The sequence below is a fragment of the Penicillium digitatum genome, chromosome 1 (assembly GCF_016767815.1).
Source record: "Penicillium digitatum chromosome 1, complete sequence".
In the NCBI taxonomy this organism is placed as follows: domain Eukaryota; kingdom Fungi; phylum Ascomycota; class Eurotiomycetes; order Eurotiales; family Aspergillaceae; genus Penicillium; species Penicillium digitatum.
The window spans coordinates 172,404-190,302 of record NC_089384.1 but is presented as its reverse complement, the minus strand read 5'-3'; the positions used below and the strand labels follow the sequence as shown (position 1 = coordinate 190,302).

The 17,899-nt window shown below is 48.2% G+C and overlaps 5 protein-coding genes across 5 annotated transcripts; 4 read left to right on the top strand and 1 right to left on the bottom strand.

The window, feature by feature from the left end:
- Positions 1-1,378: 1,378 nt before the first annotated feature.
- Pdw03_2374 (Glycoside hydrolase, family 32) lies at positions 1,379-3,502 on the top strand (the record flags this gene model as incomplete). Its single annotated transcript, XM_014681637.1, has 2 exons — positions 1,379-3,327; positions 3,382-3,502. The coding sequence occupies 2 exons, from the start codon at positions 1,379-1,381 to the stop codon at positions 3,500-3,502; spliced, it is 2,070 nt and encodes a 689-aa protein (XP_014537123.1).
- Positions 3,503-6,002: 2,500 nt separating this feature from the next.
- On the top strand, positions 6,003-7,039 carry Pdw03_2373 (Calcium/calmodulin-dependent protein kinase II isoform; the record flags this gene model as incomplete). Its single annotated transcript, XM_066100172.1, has 6 exons — positions 6,003-6,025; positions 6,076-6,098; positions 6,165-6,353; positions 6,408-6,526; positions 6,593-6,761; positions 6,834-7,039. 6 exons carry the CDS (start codon positions 6,003-6,005, stop codon positions 7,037-7,039), a joined length of 729 nt encoding a protein of 242 aa, XP_065955572.1.
- Positions 7,040-7,796: 757 nt separating this feature from the next.
- Positions 7,797-9,201, top strand: Pdw03_2372 (Mitochondrial substrate/solute carrier; the record flags this gene model as incomplete). Its single annotated transcript, XM_014681636.1, has 2 exons — positions 7,797-8,028; positions 8,081-9,201. 2 exons carry the CDS (start codon positions 7,797-7,799, stop codon positions 9,199-9,201), a joined length of 1,353 nt encoding a protein of 450 aa, XP_014537122.1.
- A 418-nt stretch (positions 9,202-9,619) lies between these two features.
- On the top strand, positions 9,620-13,567 carry Pdw03_2371 (Mg2+ transporter protein, CorA-like; the record flags this gene model as incomplete). Its single annotated transcript, XM_066100171.1, has 11 exons — positions 9,620-9,699; positions 9,751-9,958; positions 10,019-11,130; positions 11,186-11,419; positions 11,476-11,641; positions 11,695-11,703; positions 11,761-12,393; positions 12,449-12,817; positions 12,866-12,993; positions 13,050-13,153; positions 13,203-13,567. 11 exons carry the CDS (start codon positions 9,620-9,622, stop codon positions 13,565-13,567), a joined length of 3,408 nt encoding a protein of 1,135 aa, XP_065955571.1.
- Positions 13,568-14,210: 643 nt separating this feature from the next.
- On the bottom strand, positions 14,211-17,361 carry Pdw03_2370 (CheY-like superfamily; the record flags this gene model as incomplete). Its single annotated transcript, XM_014681634.1, has 2 exons — positions 14,211-15,711; positions 15,785-17,361. The coding sequence occupies 2 exons, from the start codon at positions 17,359-17,361 to the stop codon at positions 14,211-14,213; spliced, it is 3,078 nt and encodes a 1,025-aa protein (XP_014537120.1).
- Between the last annotated feature and the right edge of the window lie 538 nt (positions 17,362-17,899).

The window sequence follows — 17,899 nt, the reverse complement described above, 5'->3', positions numbered from 1 at the left end:
TGAGACTGAGTACTGGGAGCAAACAGTGGTGGTCACGTGACCTTCCAACCATTTTAAACAACTGGACATAAGAATGGATTGGTTCCCTGTATAGGAAATGCCTCCCATTTTGAATCCATGTATCCCCTGTAAAATCTCATATCAGTTACTTGCTTCCCCTCGACAACAAGCGCGAAAACATGAGTTCCATTCTTCGCTGTAGCCAAATACAATTTATGGGGCCTCTTGTTCTTTAGTAACAATTACCTCGTCGAGTAAATGCGGATGGTTCCGTAGCCATGCTAAGTCCGCTTCAATCTGATAGATAGCTCCCAAGAAGTTGCCGTGTTGTTGTTTGAGAAGCTTCAGCTCCTCTTCCCTTTGATTATTGTGGCTTTGTATAAGAGAGTGTGAATGAGCCCTGGATGTTGAAGGTGGTTCTTACAGCATGGAGTGGCATACTAAGGTAGCAAAATCTGAATGAGCATGGAGAAGCTCATTAGGTAGACAATTGGGCAGTTGTGATTGATTGGAGAGCAATCTACCCATTCATCTTTCATAGATATATTATTTCAAGTACGAATCCGTGGCATCCTCTTTCCTACAACTATACCGATGTGATACTTAGACATCCTAGATAGTGCCGGCACTGTATAGCCTTTTCCTTCCCTGTTTTTACATAGGGCTTGTATTAATATATTCTAAATCACCAAAATATGCAACTTTTTGGTGAGATCATGTAAATTCAAATGAATTTGCGGCCTCCATTTACGATTTTCGGTCAGCAGCGTTGACGTGTAATTCAAGTAACGCGGCTACGGATATGTATAGACATACCCAAAGGATCAACATCATAGGAACATACTGGATTCTGTAATTCAGAACTTAACTCCCTCACCTCTTCAATCCACATTGTGCCACGCACTTCCTTGTCATCGTGGATTCTTCTTCTGATGCAGTGTTGCCAAGAAAGAGTGTAGCTTGCTGTACGGAGTAGTTGCTCTGAAAGAAATGAGGGTCACTAGCATTCCTTTAGCCGTTATATTTAAGTATCGTCGTTGCCTTGGCAAGATTCTAGTGGCTACTTGTTTCATTTCTCCGAAGAATGAGGGCGTTACCTAGACAGCTTGTTTGCATTCCACAATCCGCCCCCTACGTAAATGCATATTCTCAGCTCAATACGTCAAGCGTAAGTCTTCTTTCTCGCTGGTATTGAAATTCCTCGGTGGTGCTCTAGGATGCGATCTTCCAGGGGGTGAGAATGTTCTCTATTTCCTTCGAAATAACAATGCACAGTTGATGAGAGAATGTTGTTTCGCTGTGCAAAGTACAAATATCCGCAAGAATCATCTCGAAAGGTCATTCAATTCATTCAATTTCCAATCAAACCTTCAACATCATGAAGGCTGCAACGACAGCATCGGTTTTGGCCTTGATCTGGGAGAGAGCCACTGCACAAGACTACAACGCTCCGCCCCCCGATCTCGCGACTCTACCTGAACTCTCTTTGTTCGAGACATGGAGGCCCCACACGCATGTGCTTCCACCAAACGGCCAGATTGGCGATCCATGCGCCCACTACGTTGATCCTGAGACAGGGCGCTTCCACGTCGGATTTCTCCACAACGGTACTGGAATCGCGGCAGTTCTCACGGAGGATCTTGTTCATTATTACGATGTGAGACCCAATGGCAACTTCTCTATCGTTGCTGGCGGTCCCAATGACCCCGTTGCGGTTTTCGATGGCTCTGTGATCCCGAGAGGAGTTGACGACAAACCGACCTTGTTATACACCTCTGTCTCGTCCTTGCCAATCCATTGGACACTGGCTTACACCCGAGGAAGTGAATCACAGTCTCTGGCCGTCACATACGACGGAGGAAAGAACTTTACCAAGCTGGATATTCCGCCTGTGATTCCCGAGCCCCCAGTAGACGTGAATGTAACAGGTTTCCGCGACCCGTACGTTTTCCAAAACGTGGATCTAGACAAATCTCTTGGAAATACCGAAGGTACTTGGTATACGACCATTTCAGGTGGTGTTCATGATGTCGGACCTGGCCTGTTCCTCTACCAGAACACGAGCCCCGATTTCGAGCAGTGGGAGTATCTTGGAGAATGGTACAATGAGCCGGCCAACTCAACGTGGGGAAATGGAGACTGGTCAAAGGTCTTTGGATACAATTTCGAGACTACCAACGCATTCGGCCTCACCAGAGAAGGTTACAGCTACAGCGGCAGTCCTTTCATGACCATTGCAGTAGAGAGCTCATACGTGCCCATCCAGCCATCGGTCTCTTCACTCCATGCCCAGCTTTGGCTAGCAGGGTCAATTGGAGTCTCCGAGGGTGAAAACGTCACATTCACCCCTGATATGGTTGGTGTCTTTGACTGGGGCTTGGCTTCTTATGCCGCAGCGGGCAAAGTTGTTCCCCAGTCTTCCCTCCCATCTACTGCCAGCGGCGCCCCGGACCGTTTTATCAGCTATGTGTGGCTCACTGGAGATGTTTTCGGGGGAATTGTGGGCTTCCCAGCGGCGCAACAAGGATGGCAAAACACTTTGTTGACGGCGCGCGAGTTGTCCATCAAAGCCATTCCCAATGTGGTCAACAACGATCTTGTGAAGGAGACAGGTTCGTGGCGTTTAACTGCTGACTCCGACTCCGCGGGTGAGTGCGTTGAACTTGAGACACTTGGAATCGACATTGCCCGGGAGACCTACAGTGCTATGACTGATACTCCTGGCTTCACCGAGCCAGGCCGGACGCTCACGAGTGCCGGTGTCATTCCCTTTACTCGCTCCCCGGATACCAAGTTCTTTGTTCTGGAAGCTGAGATCAGCTTCGACGCACGTGCTTCTGGCCTGCAAACCGGTTTCCAGATCCTGGCATCCGAGCTTGAGTCAACCACTATTTACTACCAGTTCTCAAATGAGTCCATCATGATTGATCGGTCCAAAACCAGCGCTGCTGCAGACACCACCTCCGGCATCGATGCGTCACCAGAGTCTGGACGTCTTCGTCTATTTGACATCAACGACAACTGTGGCAACAATAGCAGTGATAGTGGTAATGGAGGCAGCGGTGGCCATGGGATTTACGGTGGTCACGGCGGCCAAGGTGGCTACGCCGGCCACGGCGACCACAAGTGTGGTGAAAAGGACGAACAGGGTGTGCATCATTCGACTGACTGCAAGTCTGACCCTGCGCCAGAAAGCGATGCCCACTCGTCTCATTCCAGCGAGGTTGGTGAGGAGCACATTGAGACTCTAAGCCTCACCATCGTGGTGGACAACTCTGTGCTGGAAGTCTACGCGAACTCTCGCTTTGTACTGTCCACCTGGGTCCGGTATGTTTCCATCCCCTTTGCTTTGATTTGTCTTCGTAAACTAATTTATTCCAGGCCTTGGTACGAAAACTCTACTGAGATTCGCTTCTTCCAAAATGGAGAGGGTGAAGCATCTTTCAACAACATTCGCGTTGCTGATGGGTTGTATGATGCTTATCCGGACCGAGACCAATGAAGTATGCAACATAAGTTGGTATCTTAACACAATTTTTGCATTCCGCAACCCTCATAGCCTCTCAGACGGATCGAGATTTAAGAAACTGCTTTATTGTTGGAAGGGACAGGCTCTTAGAATTAGCTAGAAATAACACATGACCAAGTAATGAAAGGACTATTGATTCAATGAGAGCTTCTTTAGAGGAAGGTATCTACATCTTTGGATGACTGCCTTTGTCCGATTTAAATTACCAAGCTGAAAGCACGTAACTAACTCTTAGATTGAAGACTTTAATATAGATAATCCCAAAGGTTGTCTTGGTTTCACTTCGTAGTATATATGAAGCGAAATCCACGGTTTCAACAATGAATGGGACGACCAATATATAGGTTAAAAAAATCCTCTGAGTTCTCTACACTGACTCAAAAAAACAAAATCCGCTCTTTTTCCAATCTATGCGGACAACGCTGACAATAGGCAATATTCAATTTGTATGACTGAGCCAGATTTATTCTGCAACAACCAGCAGATATGAATATCGTTTGTAGTATTCCAGTTGCAGAGCTCACGCCCCCAATCCCTGAACCTTCTGTTTCTTCCCAGTCCCCCGTAGTATCGTCAGACCATGACAAAGTTCATCAGGATACCCGAATTCCGCACCAAAGTGAGAACGCAGAGAGCATCCCAGCGTCGGTGCGGGGATAACCGAGAATAGGGGCTCGAAATTATGATTGCAAGGATTCAGAAAAAAGGTTCTAGCAAGGAAGGTCCAAGATAAAATAAGAATGGTGTGTCTTTAGTAACAAGGAGGGCGAACTGCTGCGGTTTAACAGGGTCCTCATTGAGATCCCTCATAAAAAGTGAAAAACACTCACCTGCTTTCAGTAAGCGCCTAGACAGGCTGCACGTCCAAACAATAATCGCTTTGATATTCCCAAGGTCAATTGCGACTGTTGATCATCTACACTAGGGTTAAGTCTAGGAAACCACTCGTGGCAGGACAGAACATGCCAGTGTACGGGACAAGGATTGATCAACTTGAAAATCGAAGTACCTCGCTAGGTAGACATTCGATAGCTTACATAGAGAAGACCTTGTATGTCTCTTGAAAAACGCATTGGCACCAACGAAAGAATACAAAGTACTTTAGTACACACTTCGAGGACCTCGTCCCAGGATGAGCGGAGACCAGGTACATATATATGACTGACAGATAGCCTAGTAATAAATCGCTCGTACAGGCCCCCAAGCTCATGATAAATACGCACATCTGTGGAGTCATAGGCTTTGAGAGGTAATGATGTGATGTGAGACAATGTGAGGCTAATTTTTGCCTGCAGGGCGGCGTCATACGTAGGTAGCGTCCTTGTCATCAGTAACCAATCTCCCAGAACATCAATGGTACTACCCCTAAACACTTATTAATGCATCCTAAGACTCTGGGTATGATTTACCGCAAGACAACATAGAGGGCTAGCATTGACCAATGGATATGACGGGGCATAAAGTGATGTGATGTGACATGGTGTGATGTGGCTAATTATAATGAATCCCAAAACAGTGAAAAGGAAGAATGAAGATCTAGGGGATCAAGGCTAAAGGATATGTATGTTCGTTATTGAATAAGGATTGTTCCCAGGTTGCCTGGGCTAGGAACAGTGCGTCTGTAGGCATTTTGGAAACCCTACATACCGCCTGCTGTATCCGGGACATTCCTATAGGTTTCGTCCACCTAATTGTCGCGCCTGGGAACTGTGGTCCCTAACGGAAGTTAGGGCCTAATGCATATGCTTATGATCTTTTGGCCTAGCGAATGACTAGTCATATGTATTCTATCAGGAGTAGCGGCCTGATTTGCCTACGGGGATACTGAACTTGTCAGCAGGTGCGATCCCCCTGATCACTTACAATTTTATTGACAAACTACCCAGAAGATCCATACTACAAATCTTGCAAAATTACATTCCAACATGATTCCAAATTTCAAAAAGGCTTTGAGCCGGATGAATTCTCGATCTTGGCTCGCAAGATACTTTGAGCCTGCTTCTCAAATATCAAGATCCCCCAATCTACACCTGACAACAGAAGAGCCAGACTTTTATTCTACCGGAGTCTTCCATCCAGTTTCACTTGGAGACACTTTTAGCTCTGGTACTTACAAAGTGATGAGGAAACTAGGCTATGGGCAGTATTCTACTGTTTGGCTAGCTAGGAATTCCAAGTGAGTGTAGTTCTTCGAATTAGTTACACATTGGGCTTATCCAGGGCTGAAGGGTTCAGAGATATGTGGCACTCAAAATACTCAGAGCTGATTGCTACGGCGGCTCGCACGATATCTTCGAGCGAGAGATTCTCTCCAGGTTATCCCATAGTGCCAAGAAAAGCAACCACGGCGGTCAACATTTCGTGTTATCCCTCCTAGATCAATTCGAACATGAAGGGCCAAATGGACAGCACATGTGCCTTGTCTTCGACGTGTTGGGTCACCACTTGGATTTTCAAACCGCAAAATTTGAAGATGGAAGATTGCCTCTCATGGCAGTAAGAACCATAGCGCGACAGTTTTTACTGGGGTTGGATTTTCTCCATAGAGAGTGTGGAATCGTTCATACCGGTATGGCTATACCTTATAAATCGCCTTCTACTCACAATCATGGTGCTAATCACAATGGACACACAGATCTAAAGCCTACCAACATACTACTCCAGCTGGAAACTCCGGAAGAAACCATTGAGAAAGATCTATCGGAAACTCCTCCTCGGATCAGTACTGAGTGTGGTATTACCAAGCCACTCGGAGAGGTCATCAGCACACCGCTCATCTCGAGTATGCGTAATCCGCACATCAAAATAATTGACTTCGGCGTTGGTATGCATCACTCGTCTTGTAATTAGATGGACGGCACGCTTACACTAGCTGTAGCTTCTTGGTCAGACAATCATCTATCAGACTTAGTCCGATCTCCAGCTTTACGAGCACCCGAAGTTACGATCGGTGCTCGTTGGGATGCGAAGGTTGATATCTGGAGCCTCGGTTGCCTTGTGAGCTTTCAATCTACCGGCTCCAAATATGGCCCTGCTGTCTTATCTCCCCTACTTATCAAATAGATCATTGAATTTGTCCAGGGGATAGTGCCTTTCTCTGGAGTGGGATCAAAAAATGGTTCATGGACAGCTGATGATGACCGACTCGCTAGGACGATTGAAGTACTTGGTGATTTCCCGCCCGGGCTTCTTCAAGACGGAAGCAAGACTGCAGAGTTCTTCAACACAAATGGTAATGCCTTGCTTTTTGAAAAAGAAGAAGAGTACCGACATCATGTTTTCGGTTTTGACTCACTCTCCTTAGGATCTCTTCTTCGAATCTCGGATCTGATACCGACGAGTCTCGAAAGGGTCATAAATGGCACAGAAAGGCCTTTTCTCAAACCCAATGATATGCCCGACACTGAAATTCCCATCTTCATCGACTTCCTCCAAAGCATGCTTACAATTGATCCAGCACACCGAAAGTCAGCTGCGGAGTTGCTGCGACATGAATGGCTTAAACTATGACTACTTCCAAAATGCCGATTGTATGGGGGAAAAAAAGGCGTGAAACGCAATGCCACTTTTAATGGGAAAGTTGAAGCCTACCTCTCAAATGTTAGTTGACTGACCAAATTTCACCAAATCCACATGTCCATAGAGAAAATGGCTACATCTTTATAGCTTCGACTCCAGGTCTAGCGTAAGCTAAAGAAAGAAAAACGAGGATATGGGCTAGGATGGAACAAGGTCTTCGAAGTAAGGGACTTGGTTATAGCCGGCTAAGCACGGGCTCAGGTTTCAGACTTCCATTTTGATAGCCAACATATGCACATCTTCAGATCTATCAATTCACGAAATATGGATACTTCATCTCTTCTAAAAACCTACACAACCCCCACTACACAAGGTCCACTAGCGATCTTCCCTATGGTCGAGCCGAAATAGCCTCTTTTGCCTGTCCGACCTCGGAGATGAGATCAGATTGATAAGCCATGTGAAAAACCATGGGCCTAGAAAGAAACAGCCCATCCAATTTGTGACCGGATTCAAAAATTTGAAGAGAAATCATACTAGAAGTTGCTAAAATCACGTCCCTCCAATCCCTTCAGTCCTTCAAATAGCTCCGAATCATCGACAATCTCCCTAAAACGCTTATCTCCGCCCACCGCCACCCGCGAAACCCCGAAAAACCTCCAAGGTTCCTTTCCCTGTGGTGACGCATTCGTTTTCTTTCAACTGAAGCGCCGACACCTCTGGATTGTTTTCGCATCGAACTGATTGAATGCCGCACGTGGAATTCGCTTCAGGCCATAGCACTGGCAGCCAGTTCCGCACAGACTCAAACACCGATCTGGGGACGTCATGGACTGCACAGTTTGAAGATTCTACAATGGCCACCACGTCTGCGACAGGCTCTCCCCCCGCGCCCAAGACCCCTGTTCCAACAGATGATATCACTCCTGGGCAGCGGATGGTGTCTGCGACCGCCGGCAATGTCTTGACCGGACTTCTAGGTGTGTCGGAAGAGCTTCTGGTCCTTGGAAACCCAGCACTAACAGCTTCCAGTGACACCATTGGATGTCGTACGAGTCCGCTTACAGTCGCAATCACAGGTCTACAACCATTCCCCCTTTACCTCTCACACCACCCAAACCTTGAAAAATCTCCCTCCAAATCTCGGGATCACCTCCTGCTGTCGCGAGGTCTTCTGGGTCGGAAACGATGCCCAAATATGCATGCTAGGGCCTCAGGTGACCGCGGTCGGAACTAATTTACACCCGGCGATTGACTGCGCGGTCAAAGAAACGCAGCGGAAAACATTCACATCAACACTCGATGGACTTCGGAAGATCGCGCGCAATGAAGGAACCTTGACACTGTGGCGAGGGCTGAGCCCGACACTGATGATGGGAATCCCGGCCAATGTCATCTACTTTGCTGGTTATGACTGGTTGCGTACAGATGATCGGAGTCCCATCAAGCAGCACGTGTCCGAAGGCTATGCGCCCTTGATAGCCGGGTCCTTGGCTCGCGTCGCAGCTGCAGCAGCAACCAGTCCGCTGGAGATGTTTCGGACGCGTCTCCAGGCAACTCCGGGAACGGGTGCGGGCCACTTCAGCGCCACTGTGCAGGATTTGTACCATATGACGCAGGCAAAGGGATACAGCTCGCTCTGGCGAGGGTTCACTCTCACCATGTGGCGCGATGTTCCTTTCTCCGGACTCTACTGGTGGGGATATGAGGAGGTGAGAAAGGCACTGATTGCGGCGCGCCAGAAGGCTCCTCATCTTTCGGGCTCTGAGAAAGAGCCTCCAGAGTCAAGCCTCCAAGCTTTCCTCGATAGTTTCATTTCCGGAGGTATTTCAGGATCCTTAGCAGCACTTGTTACTACTCCTTTCGATGTTGGTAAGACCCGACAGCAAGTTTTCCGACATTTGGACGACATCCCTCTCACTGGCACCACTCCCCGCACGGCATTACCCACTGGCATCTTGGCGCCAGAGCAATTGCCCTTACCGAAATTTCTCATGCACATCTTCCGTGAAGAAGGTACTGCTGGCCTATTCCGTGGTTGGACGGCGCGATGTCTAAAAGTTGCCCCGGCGTGCGCCATCATGATCTCAACCTATGAGCTTGGAAAACGCATGGCCCGAGAGGTTAACGAACGGCGACACTCTGACGCATAATCTCCCCCTATTGTAGAACTGTAATGCATATGCGCTGTCTCTCTCCACTTTTTTATTTCGTCATGGCGTTTCCGATGATACCGCATGAGCCAGGTTATAGAATGGTTGCATGAGCATTTGGAATTTGGGTGTTTTCTATGTATGTGCAATAATGGAAATCTCTCTCTCTCTCCCTCTCTCTGGACATGAAACAGTCTAATATAGCCAAAGACATCGCTTTGACCCACAAACACAGCTCTGCATGGGGTGGAATTCAAATCACCGGGCGAACCAGGGCGTCGGGGCGCGATCATCCGGACCCCTCTTGAGGCTGAAATGCCTCCTTGATTGTTGGAATTTTAAAAATGCCCAGATTGCCTCTGACTTGGTCCCCGCTATTTTCTCCACGTCTCTCTATACGCATGCCCATCTCGGTAATATGACTTCGCGGCCACCCGTAACGAACCAGACGCCCTCCTGGTTCGAGCACATCGCGATTGCAGACGATACTGATGTCGAGTAAGTGCTTATTCCATTTCTATCATGTTCATTCAAAGGCTCATTTCTTAGCATTGTCGCCGTCCCGCCTATCGGTGCCCATCATAGAAAGACATGGACAGCGCATGACGCGACATCGTCCTGGCTTGATACTGAACTACTACAGCGCATACCTCGAGCACGAGTTCTGCTGTATAACTATGGAGACCTGTGTGACGATAAAATTGACACCTTGGGTAAACGACTATTGAACCAACTACATACAAAGCGGAAACATGAGGTATGTTAGCATTTTCTCTTCTCAGGGATAACCATCAATTGTTTACCAAAACATCACCAGCCAAGTCGACGTCCCATCTTTTTCATCTGCCATAGCACTGGGGGTCTCGTTGTTAAAGCAGCTCTAGCCATGGCATCGCGAGAGCCGAGCCAGTCAATCCTAACCAGCTGCCATGGCATCGCCTTCTTTGCAACTCCCCACCAAGGCTCCACATATCTCTCCGCCGATGAATATGCTGCTAGTATTTGCCATCTCCTGCATCTAGATCATGAGACCCCGGCAGCGCTCAGGAAGCAACTGCGTCCCCGTCAAGAGCGGCTATGGCATCTATCGAACCAATTCAAGACTCTTTCGGCCGATATGAAGCTCTGGTCTTTTCTCGAGACTGTGGATTCAATTATGCATGTAATCGACGCTGAGACGAATAGCTTACTTGAGTCTCATGTACCCATCACTTCGATCCGGTCGGGTTTGTTAAATATTGAGCATGAAAAGGAACTACCCATGGCAACAGACCATGCGGGAACGGCAACTTTCCACGATCAAAAGTCCACACGAGACCGATTTCTACAGGAGCTTGGTGATGCGGTTGACAATGCTGTTGAAATATCAAAGCGTGAGGACACTCCGTTGGGTGTAGAGCAAAAAGTCATGGTCCAAATCAGTGGTTTCTTCGAGAATCCTGCACTGGGTGTCACTGAAGAAATTCCACTTAAGCTGTGGTCAACCACGGTGTCTTTGGAAGACTACCTTTCTCGGGGTCCGTCAGCTTGCCTTCGGGAGAGACTAGGTCGAGTTCAGCCCAGTGGCTTGGATGATTCGTCAATCAGCAGTTTTTATAGTCCTCGATCATCTTCCCTTACTCCTGGATCCGATCTGCATGATCAGCTTCAAAAATATCATGATGAGCAGCCTAGGCCTCTGCCAGCCCCTCTACCCTACAGGCAAAGCTTTGATGATCCATCTGGTCCACTTCCAAAGATTCAAATCACGGAAGCAGAGTGGGACGACGGCTCCTTGAATGATTCACAAAGTGAAATTCCATCTCCGCCAGAGGAACAGAAACGGAGGAGTTCACTCACCAAGGCGCTAGGATTTATCTCTCGGGAGCGAACCTACCGTCGTAGTACTTCTGAAAGTAGCTCCCAGAGAAGTACTGAACGTCCATCTTCGTAAGAAAATCACACTCAGAAACCTGAGTCGAAACCCAAAGCTAATAAGTGATAGAAGCTCTTCTACATCGCAACCAGTGCAATCGCCTTTACTGGCAATACCCAAGTCTACTCGTGATCGCATAAATCAGGATGCAGACAGACCGGATACACCCCGAGCAGTGCCACGTTTCGATCGACCTGAAGCTGATACTGAGAAACTGATGTGGATCCATGTGCCATATACGCACACTGGTTGGGTATCCCAAGTCATCCGCCGAGCATGTCAGGATAGAAAAAGGCCTAATTTGTAGGGCCCATCAACTCCGCGAGATACCTTTGCACTGAGCTGACTTCCTTCTGCAGTGTTCGAAAATTTATCGATGACGAAAATTGGTTCCTCCGGCTTAATAGAGCTCGTCATCTCGAGCCTCATGCACGTTTCGTCAAGCCCGCGTGTCTTCACTCAAGACAAAAGGATTTGCAACAAAGCTCTTCTGATACTTCGAAGGACCCTCAACTCGCTCTATATGTATGCTTCAAGTCCTCCATATCAATATCCACACTAACCTGTTCTCATCTCAGGCTCCTTATGTTGGTGCACCTTGTTCGTCAAACCCCCTTCTTCTATATTTTGCTAACTCACCCCAGCTGCATTGGGATACATACCGCAACCTAATTCAACGGCGCAAAGTAGTCGAAGACCGACTCAACCAAGGCCGATCCAGGCCCGTCCCAGACCGAATCTCAAAAGCAAGCCTGGAAGCACAACTCATATGGACCTATCTTGGTTGCGAGCCTCCACTGCACTTCCGTCGCACACTAGATCAATATGGGTATCCCAACCTGCGCTCGACTATCGCTCGGGACGACGATCAGATACTCTGGAAACGCACGCGCAGACCAGTCCGCATTGACGAGCAGCTAAAGGAGTATCTGAAGTCTGCACAGGATGATCCCGAGAACGAGGATAACAGTGGCGAGTTTATGGATGGTAATGTTCTGATGGTTGATCAACTCTGGCTTTGGATTCTCGATCAGAAGACTGTGATTACGTTCTTCCCGAATCAGGAGGCTACTACCTCCGAGGGAAAGCTTTTTGAACAGTCCAATTTGCACAGCAGCATCTATAACGAGTTAAATGGGGATCTCTCGCGTCGCTTTGAGACCGCCGGTGACTTGGCTGCTCTCATTATGCTGCATGCTGTCACTGTTCTCCTGGATAAGACTCTGCATCAAGATCTGCAAGTACTGCGCATTTTTGAGGAGTCAATCAGTATTTTGGTAAGGTTAATCCCTTCTAGTATGTTCTTCAACTGACTACGGTTAACAAAATCAGAGCGAATCTGTCACCAAGTCTTTCAGGCGCTTCCGAAATAGAGGCTTCACCAACCGCCCAGCGGATCATGACCGTGACTCAGATGGCAAGATCATGACAGCCGCCCAGCAAGAAGATAAAGAATTCCGGGATGCTCGTCGAAACCGAGAAGATCTCTCCGTTCTACTCGAGCTACGTGACATCGAAAACGAGCTCTCCATCATCCTAAAATTGCTCGATCAACAAGATACCGTTATCAAAAGTATGGTCAAATATTTTGACCTCGGGAAACATGGGAAATCATTCCTCGACACAGCACAGGAGCGCACTGACGAATATCGTTCGCAAATCAACGAGATGAAAGAAAATAGCCATCTAACACAGAAAGCAGTAAGGGCGGTATACCCTATTTATTGCTCGTACATACTAACTAAACAGGTCGAAACCCTCCTCGATCTTAAACAAAAGCAGGCAAATGTCGACGAAGCCAAAATGACTCGATGGCAAGCTGAAGTCGCTCAAACGCAATCCCGAGCAGTGATGGTCTTTACCGTTTTCAGTGTTGTGTAAGTCTGCATACTCTCTCCACCATAATCTCAACAACTATATCTGACAACCCAAGCTTCCTTCCTCTATCTTTCTTCACCTCCCTGTTTGGAATCAACGCCCGAGAATGGAGCGGCGAACAAGCAAACCCAACCCTGGGAGACATGTTCGAGATCGCAGGTCTGTTTCGTTCAAATGCCACTTCAATCCTCGTGCTAACATTTACCAGCCCCGGCATCCTTCGCAATAATCTCCCTCTCCCTCGTCTTAGCCTTCAGCAACACGCTACGCGAGATAGTATCCAAAACGCACAAGGTTGGTTCGGGCCTTCTGAAGGATTTCATCTTGCATCCGCTTAAATCATTATGGTGGGATTCTGCTATGAGTAGGACTCATGCTCACGTTGCGCCTGAGGATTCTGAGCTTAAGAACCGCTTCGGTGAGTACCTCGGTCTTGGAAGGAGAAATGTGCAGCGTGATGAGGATATATGGCAGCGGTTGCAGGGAGGTCAGATTTCTGGGGGGAAGGGGTGTCGGAAGGGGAAATATCAGGTGAGTTCTGGATTGGATTGGAGAAGTCGTGCACAGGTTTAATTTGGATGTTCTTCCTTTCGGTATGAAATTACTTTGCTAGTGTGCACATGGTACAGCAACGTGCCTATTTATTGTTAAAACACATTATGACACGAGCAGAGGCTATTTGTATCTCATGTGAGCCTTGATCGGAAAGCTAAAGGGGGCTTCAACACAATCCAGTTCTAAATTCTTGGAATGGATTTGATGTGTGTGGGTTCGTGTGCGTAAAGAATATAAATAAACAAGAACACATCAGACACTGCAAATGAACCATAGACACCTTCAGACATTATTTGAATCCATTCCATCACATGTACCAAGGAGCCAAACAATGGATTTGACTACCTTGAAAGAAAGAAAAATGTTGATCGATTGCTGGGTATGGGGTATTTCAAAAAAATGAAACTCATAAACAGAATGCTGGGGTTCATAATCAACCTATAGACGTATTCAGGTTGCGAGAGAAAAGGGACAGGGCATTTCTTCGGGGTTAGAACATGAAACCTCTTGGAGAGTGGGAAGGGATGTTGGTCAAAGTTCATTTGGGGGAGATGGTCTCGACTGGATAGCCAGATAAGCTTTTACGCAGGAAAAGGAGACTTGGACGAAGAGTGAAGGCGTAGTCAATGTTGGAACAACGGGCAATGAGCTGGAGTATTTTTCAGCCCTCAGTAGCAGGCAGAGAGGCAAGATTCATAGCGGAGCACTTCAAGATAGTCTGCATCATGCGACTAGAGTCCAAGGGCTTAGACAGGTAATCGTCCATGCCGGCTTGTATGCACTTATCTCGATCCCCGAGCATAGCATGCGCGGTGAGAGCAATAATAGGCGTGCGAGGAAGCCCATTCATCTTCTCATACTGTCTGATATTCCCCGTGGCCTCAAAACCACCCATTACGGGCATCTGGACGTCCATGAGGACTACATCGTAGCGGTTGTGTTTGGCCTCTTTCACGGCTTGGAGGCCATTTTCCACGACCGTGACGTTGTGGTTGAACTTTTCAAGGATGCGAACGGCGACCTTTTGGTTCACATCATTATCCTCTGCTAAAAGAATTGCTAACGAGCGTGTGTAGCCTGATGGGGTGCGGGTTGCGCGGTTGCCGAGGGCTGGAAGAATGCCGTTCCATAGATCAACAGGTCGACAGGGCACTGCTATGTAGGATGCTATGCCGAGTTCACCAGCAGCTCTGAGCGCCAGGGATACGGCGTGTGCTGTAATAACTAGTGGAATGGGTTGAAGGTCCGGAAAGGCTCGGATTTTTGTGGCGGTCTCCAAGTTTTCGATTAGGATCGCGTCGAAGGTGCACCCCCAGTTACTTTTCAACTGGCCACATTCAAGCTGCTCCGTTGTAGCAATTACTGGTTCTAATCCGAGTTCAACGAGCACTTTTGCTATTGAAAAATCACGCGCAAGACCGTGGTCAAAGAAGAGAACGCGCCGACCGCGGTGAGGGGCAAGCTGCTCTGCGAAGCTTAACGGCGGTTGAGCTAGCTTCACCCGGCATGTAAATGAGAATGTGCTACCTTCCCCCATGTGCGAGGTCACCCAGATATCACCGCCCATGAGAGAAACGAGTCGTTTCGAGATGGCGAGACCTAATCCCGTTCCGCCAAAGCGACGAGTCATCGATCCATCAGCTTGCTGGAACTTGTCAAAGATCAACCCAAGTTTGCTTTCGTCGATGCCAATTCCAGGGTCTGAGACTGAGAACTGGAAGGCCGTTTCATCTGAAGCGCACTTGTCGTCCTGTGCATGCTTTACCGTGACTCTGATCTCGCCGTGATCTGTGAACTTGATGGCATTGCCGACTAGGTTTAACATGACTTGCCGTAGTCGATATGCGTCTCCAACTAGATAATCTGGCACATCTCCATCTACTGTGTAGACCAGACCCAATGCCTTCTCGTTGGTTTCCACGGAAAGTGCTTTCAGAACACTGAAAACCGTTGCACCAAGACTGAACGGTGTCTTCTCAATTATCATGTGATTAGCCTCAATCTTGGAGATATCAAGGATGTCGTCGATGATAGTCAAGAGAGAGATGGCAAGATTGTGTACCATATTCAGAGTCTCTCTCACGGGAGCTTGGAGATCGTCAGTGTCGAGTGCCAGGCTAGAGAGCCCAATTATTCCGTTCATTGGAGTTCTGATCTCATGGCTATGTTACAGTTAGCACCAGGCCAGAAAAAAAGGAGTAAAGCCCGTGAAATTGAAGAAAGGGATGAACGTACCTCATATTGGCCAAAAATTCGGACTTGCTCCTATTTGCCAACTCTGCTGCTTCACGGGCAGCGGTGTTGCGCTGAATACTGTCACGCAGACTCGAGATCATCTTGTTGATCTTCTGTTTCAAATCGTCCATTTCTCCTGAGGCAGACACGGTAATCAATTTTGTGAAATCTCCACTCATCGCCGCCTCGGTGATCTCACCGAAGGCACGAACCTGAGAGGTCAGATTGTCTGCCATCGTGTTGACATCTTCACTGATCGATCTCCAAATCCCATGAGATCCAGCAACGTTGGCCTGGCCGCCAAGTTTACCCCGGACACCCACGTCCCTCGCCACGCCTTTGACTTGTCCTGCAAATTCACCCAACCCATCCACCATGCTATTGATTGTTTCTTTGAGAGTCAAGATCTCACCCTGGGCGTGAACCTCAATTTTGGTACTTAGATCGCCGCGCGCAATGGCCTGGGTCACGTTGGATATTTGTCGGACTTGCAGAGTAAGATTTTGGGCCATTGTATTCACGTTATCCGTCAAATCACGCCAGCGACCTTCGACATTTTCGACCTGCGCTTGTCCACCCAGCGTGCCATCTGTACCCACCTCCCGTGCGACTCGGCTGACCTCGAACGCGAACTGATTCAACCGATCAACCATTGCATTTATTGTAAGCTTCAGATCTAAAATTTCGCCCTTCACATCCGCAGTCACCTTCTTTGTAAGATCACCACGTGCAACGGCGGTCGTCACATCGGCAATTTCGCGGACCTGCTGTGTTAGATTCGATGCCATGCGGTTGACGTTGTCCGTAAGATTCTTCCAAGTACCCTCAACGCCATGCACAACAGCCTGGCCACCGAGTACGCCGTCTGACCCGACCTCGCGGGCAACCCGGCTAACCTCGAACGCAAATTCCCGTAGCTGATCGACCATCGAGTTGATGATATTCTTCAACAGCAATATCTCCCCCTTACAATCCGCCTGCACCTTGCGCTGCAAATCACCCTTGGCAACCGCGGTTGTTACAGTTGTGATGTCGCGGACTTGCGTGGTCAGATTATTGGCCATGGCATTCACATTGACGGTCAATTCATGCCAAATCCCCTGAATGCCCTCGATCTTCGCCTGGCCTCCCAGCACACCCTCTGTGCCAACCTCCCTAGCCACCTTCGACACCTCTTGACTGAAAACCTGCAACTGATCCATCATTGTATTGATTGTCTGTTTGAAGGTCGCGATGTCAGGTGACATCTCGAGGGGGTGCATACGTGCCCGCTGTGATAGATCGCCATGGGCGACCTGAGTAATGATCTCGCCGATCTCCCGTAGTTCTTTTTGAAATGCCTCATTGATATGGGTGTGTTTGCGAAGTTCATTCCGAAGGTTTGAGCGTTCGTGCTCGATTTCTGCGATGAAGGAATGCGTCTCGCGGCGATAGATAAGTTCGTCAACAATTCGAGAGATAAATTCGCGAGGAACGGAGACTTCTGGACTCTGCTGGTGCTGGAGAGCTGCTCGTGCTTGCATGAGATCTACATCGCTCACTAGGGCAGGCCGAGCGGTATCCACCATGGCAGCCATTGTCCGTAGCAATCACGATCGATTTTATTTTAAATCCGCTCAAGGTTATCAAGGCGTGCAGTGACTCTAGAGTCGAGTTAGCGATGAAGCAGAGAGCCAAGGAGGAATTCATGGCCGCACCTATTGTGACAGGCGACGAAAGTGCCAACACGATGCCCCATAAGCGCCGTATGCATTCCCGATAGCCAAAGTATTCCACGATATTAACGAAATTCAGAAGCGAATCTAAGTCAGGTGCAAAGATGCACAGAAATGTGGGACCGGAATGCCGGAATGACCTGATGACAGAGGAAAAAGCGGAGAGGAAGAGGCGGAGTAAAGAACCATGGGGAAGGGATGAGGGAAGAGGGAAGAGGGAAGAAAACAAGTTGTAGATAGTTCCAAAGGTGATTTGCCTGTGCCACCCGCTTAGATTGGCCTTTGGTATCAGATTAAGTCACTACACGATTTATCCCTGTTAACACCCATTGCATATATCATTCCCAGGCTCTGCCGGTCTGGGTTTACAGTCCTTTGCCTCAGTCTAGACCCTTGTTAG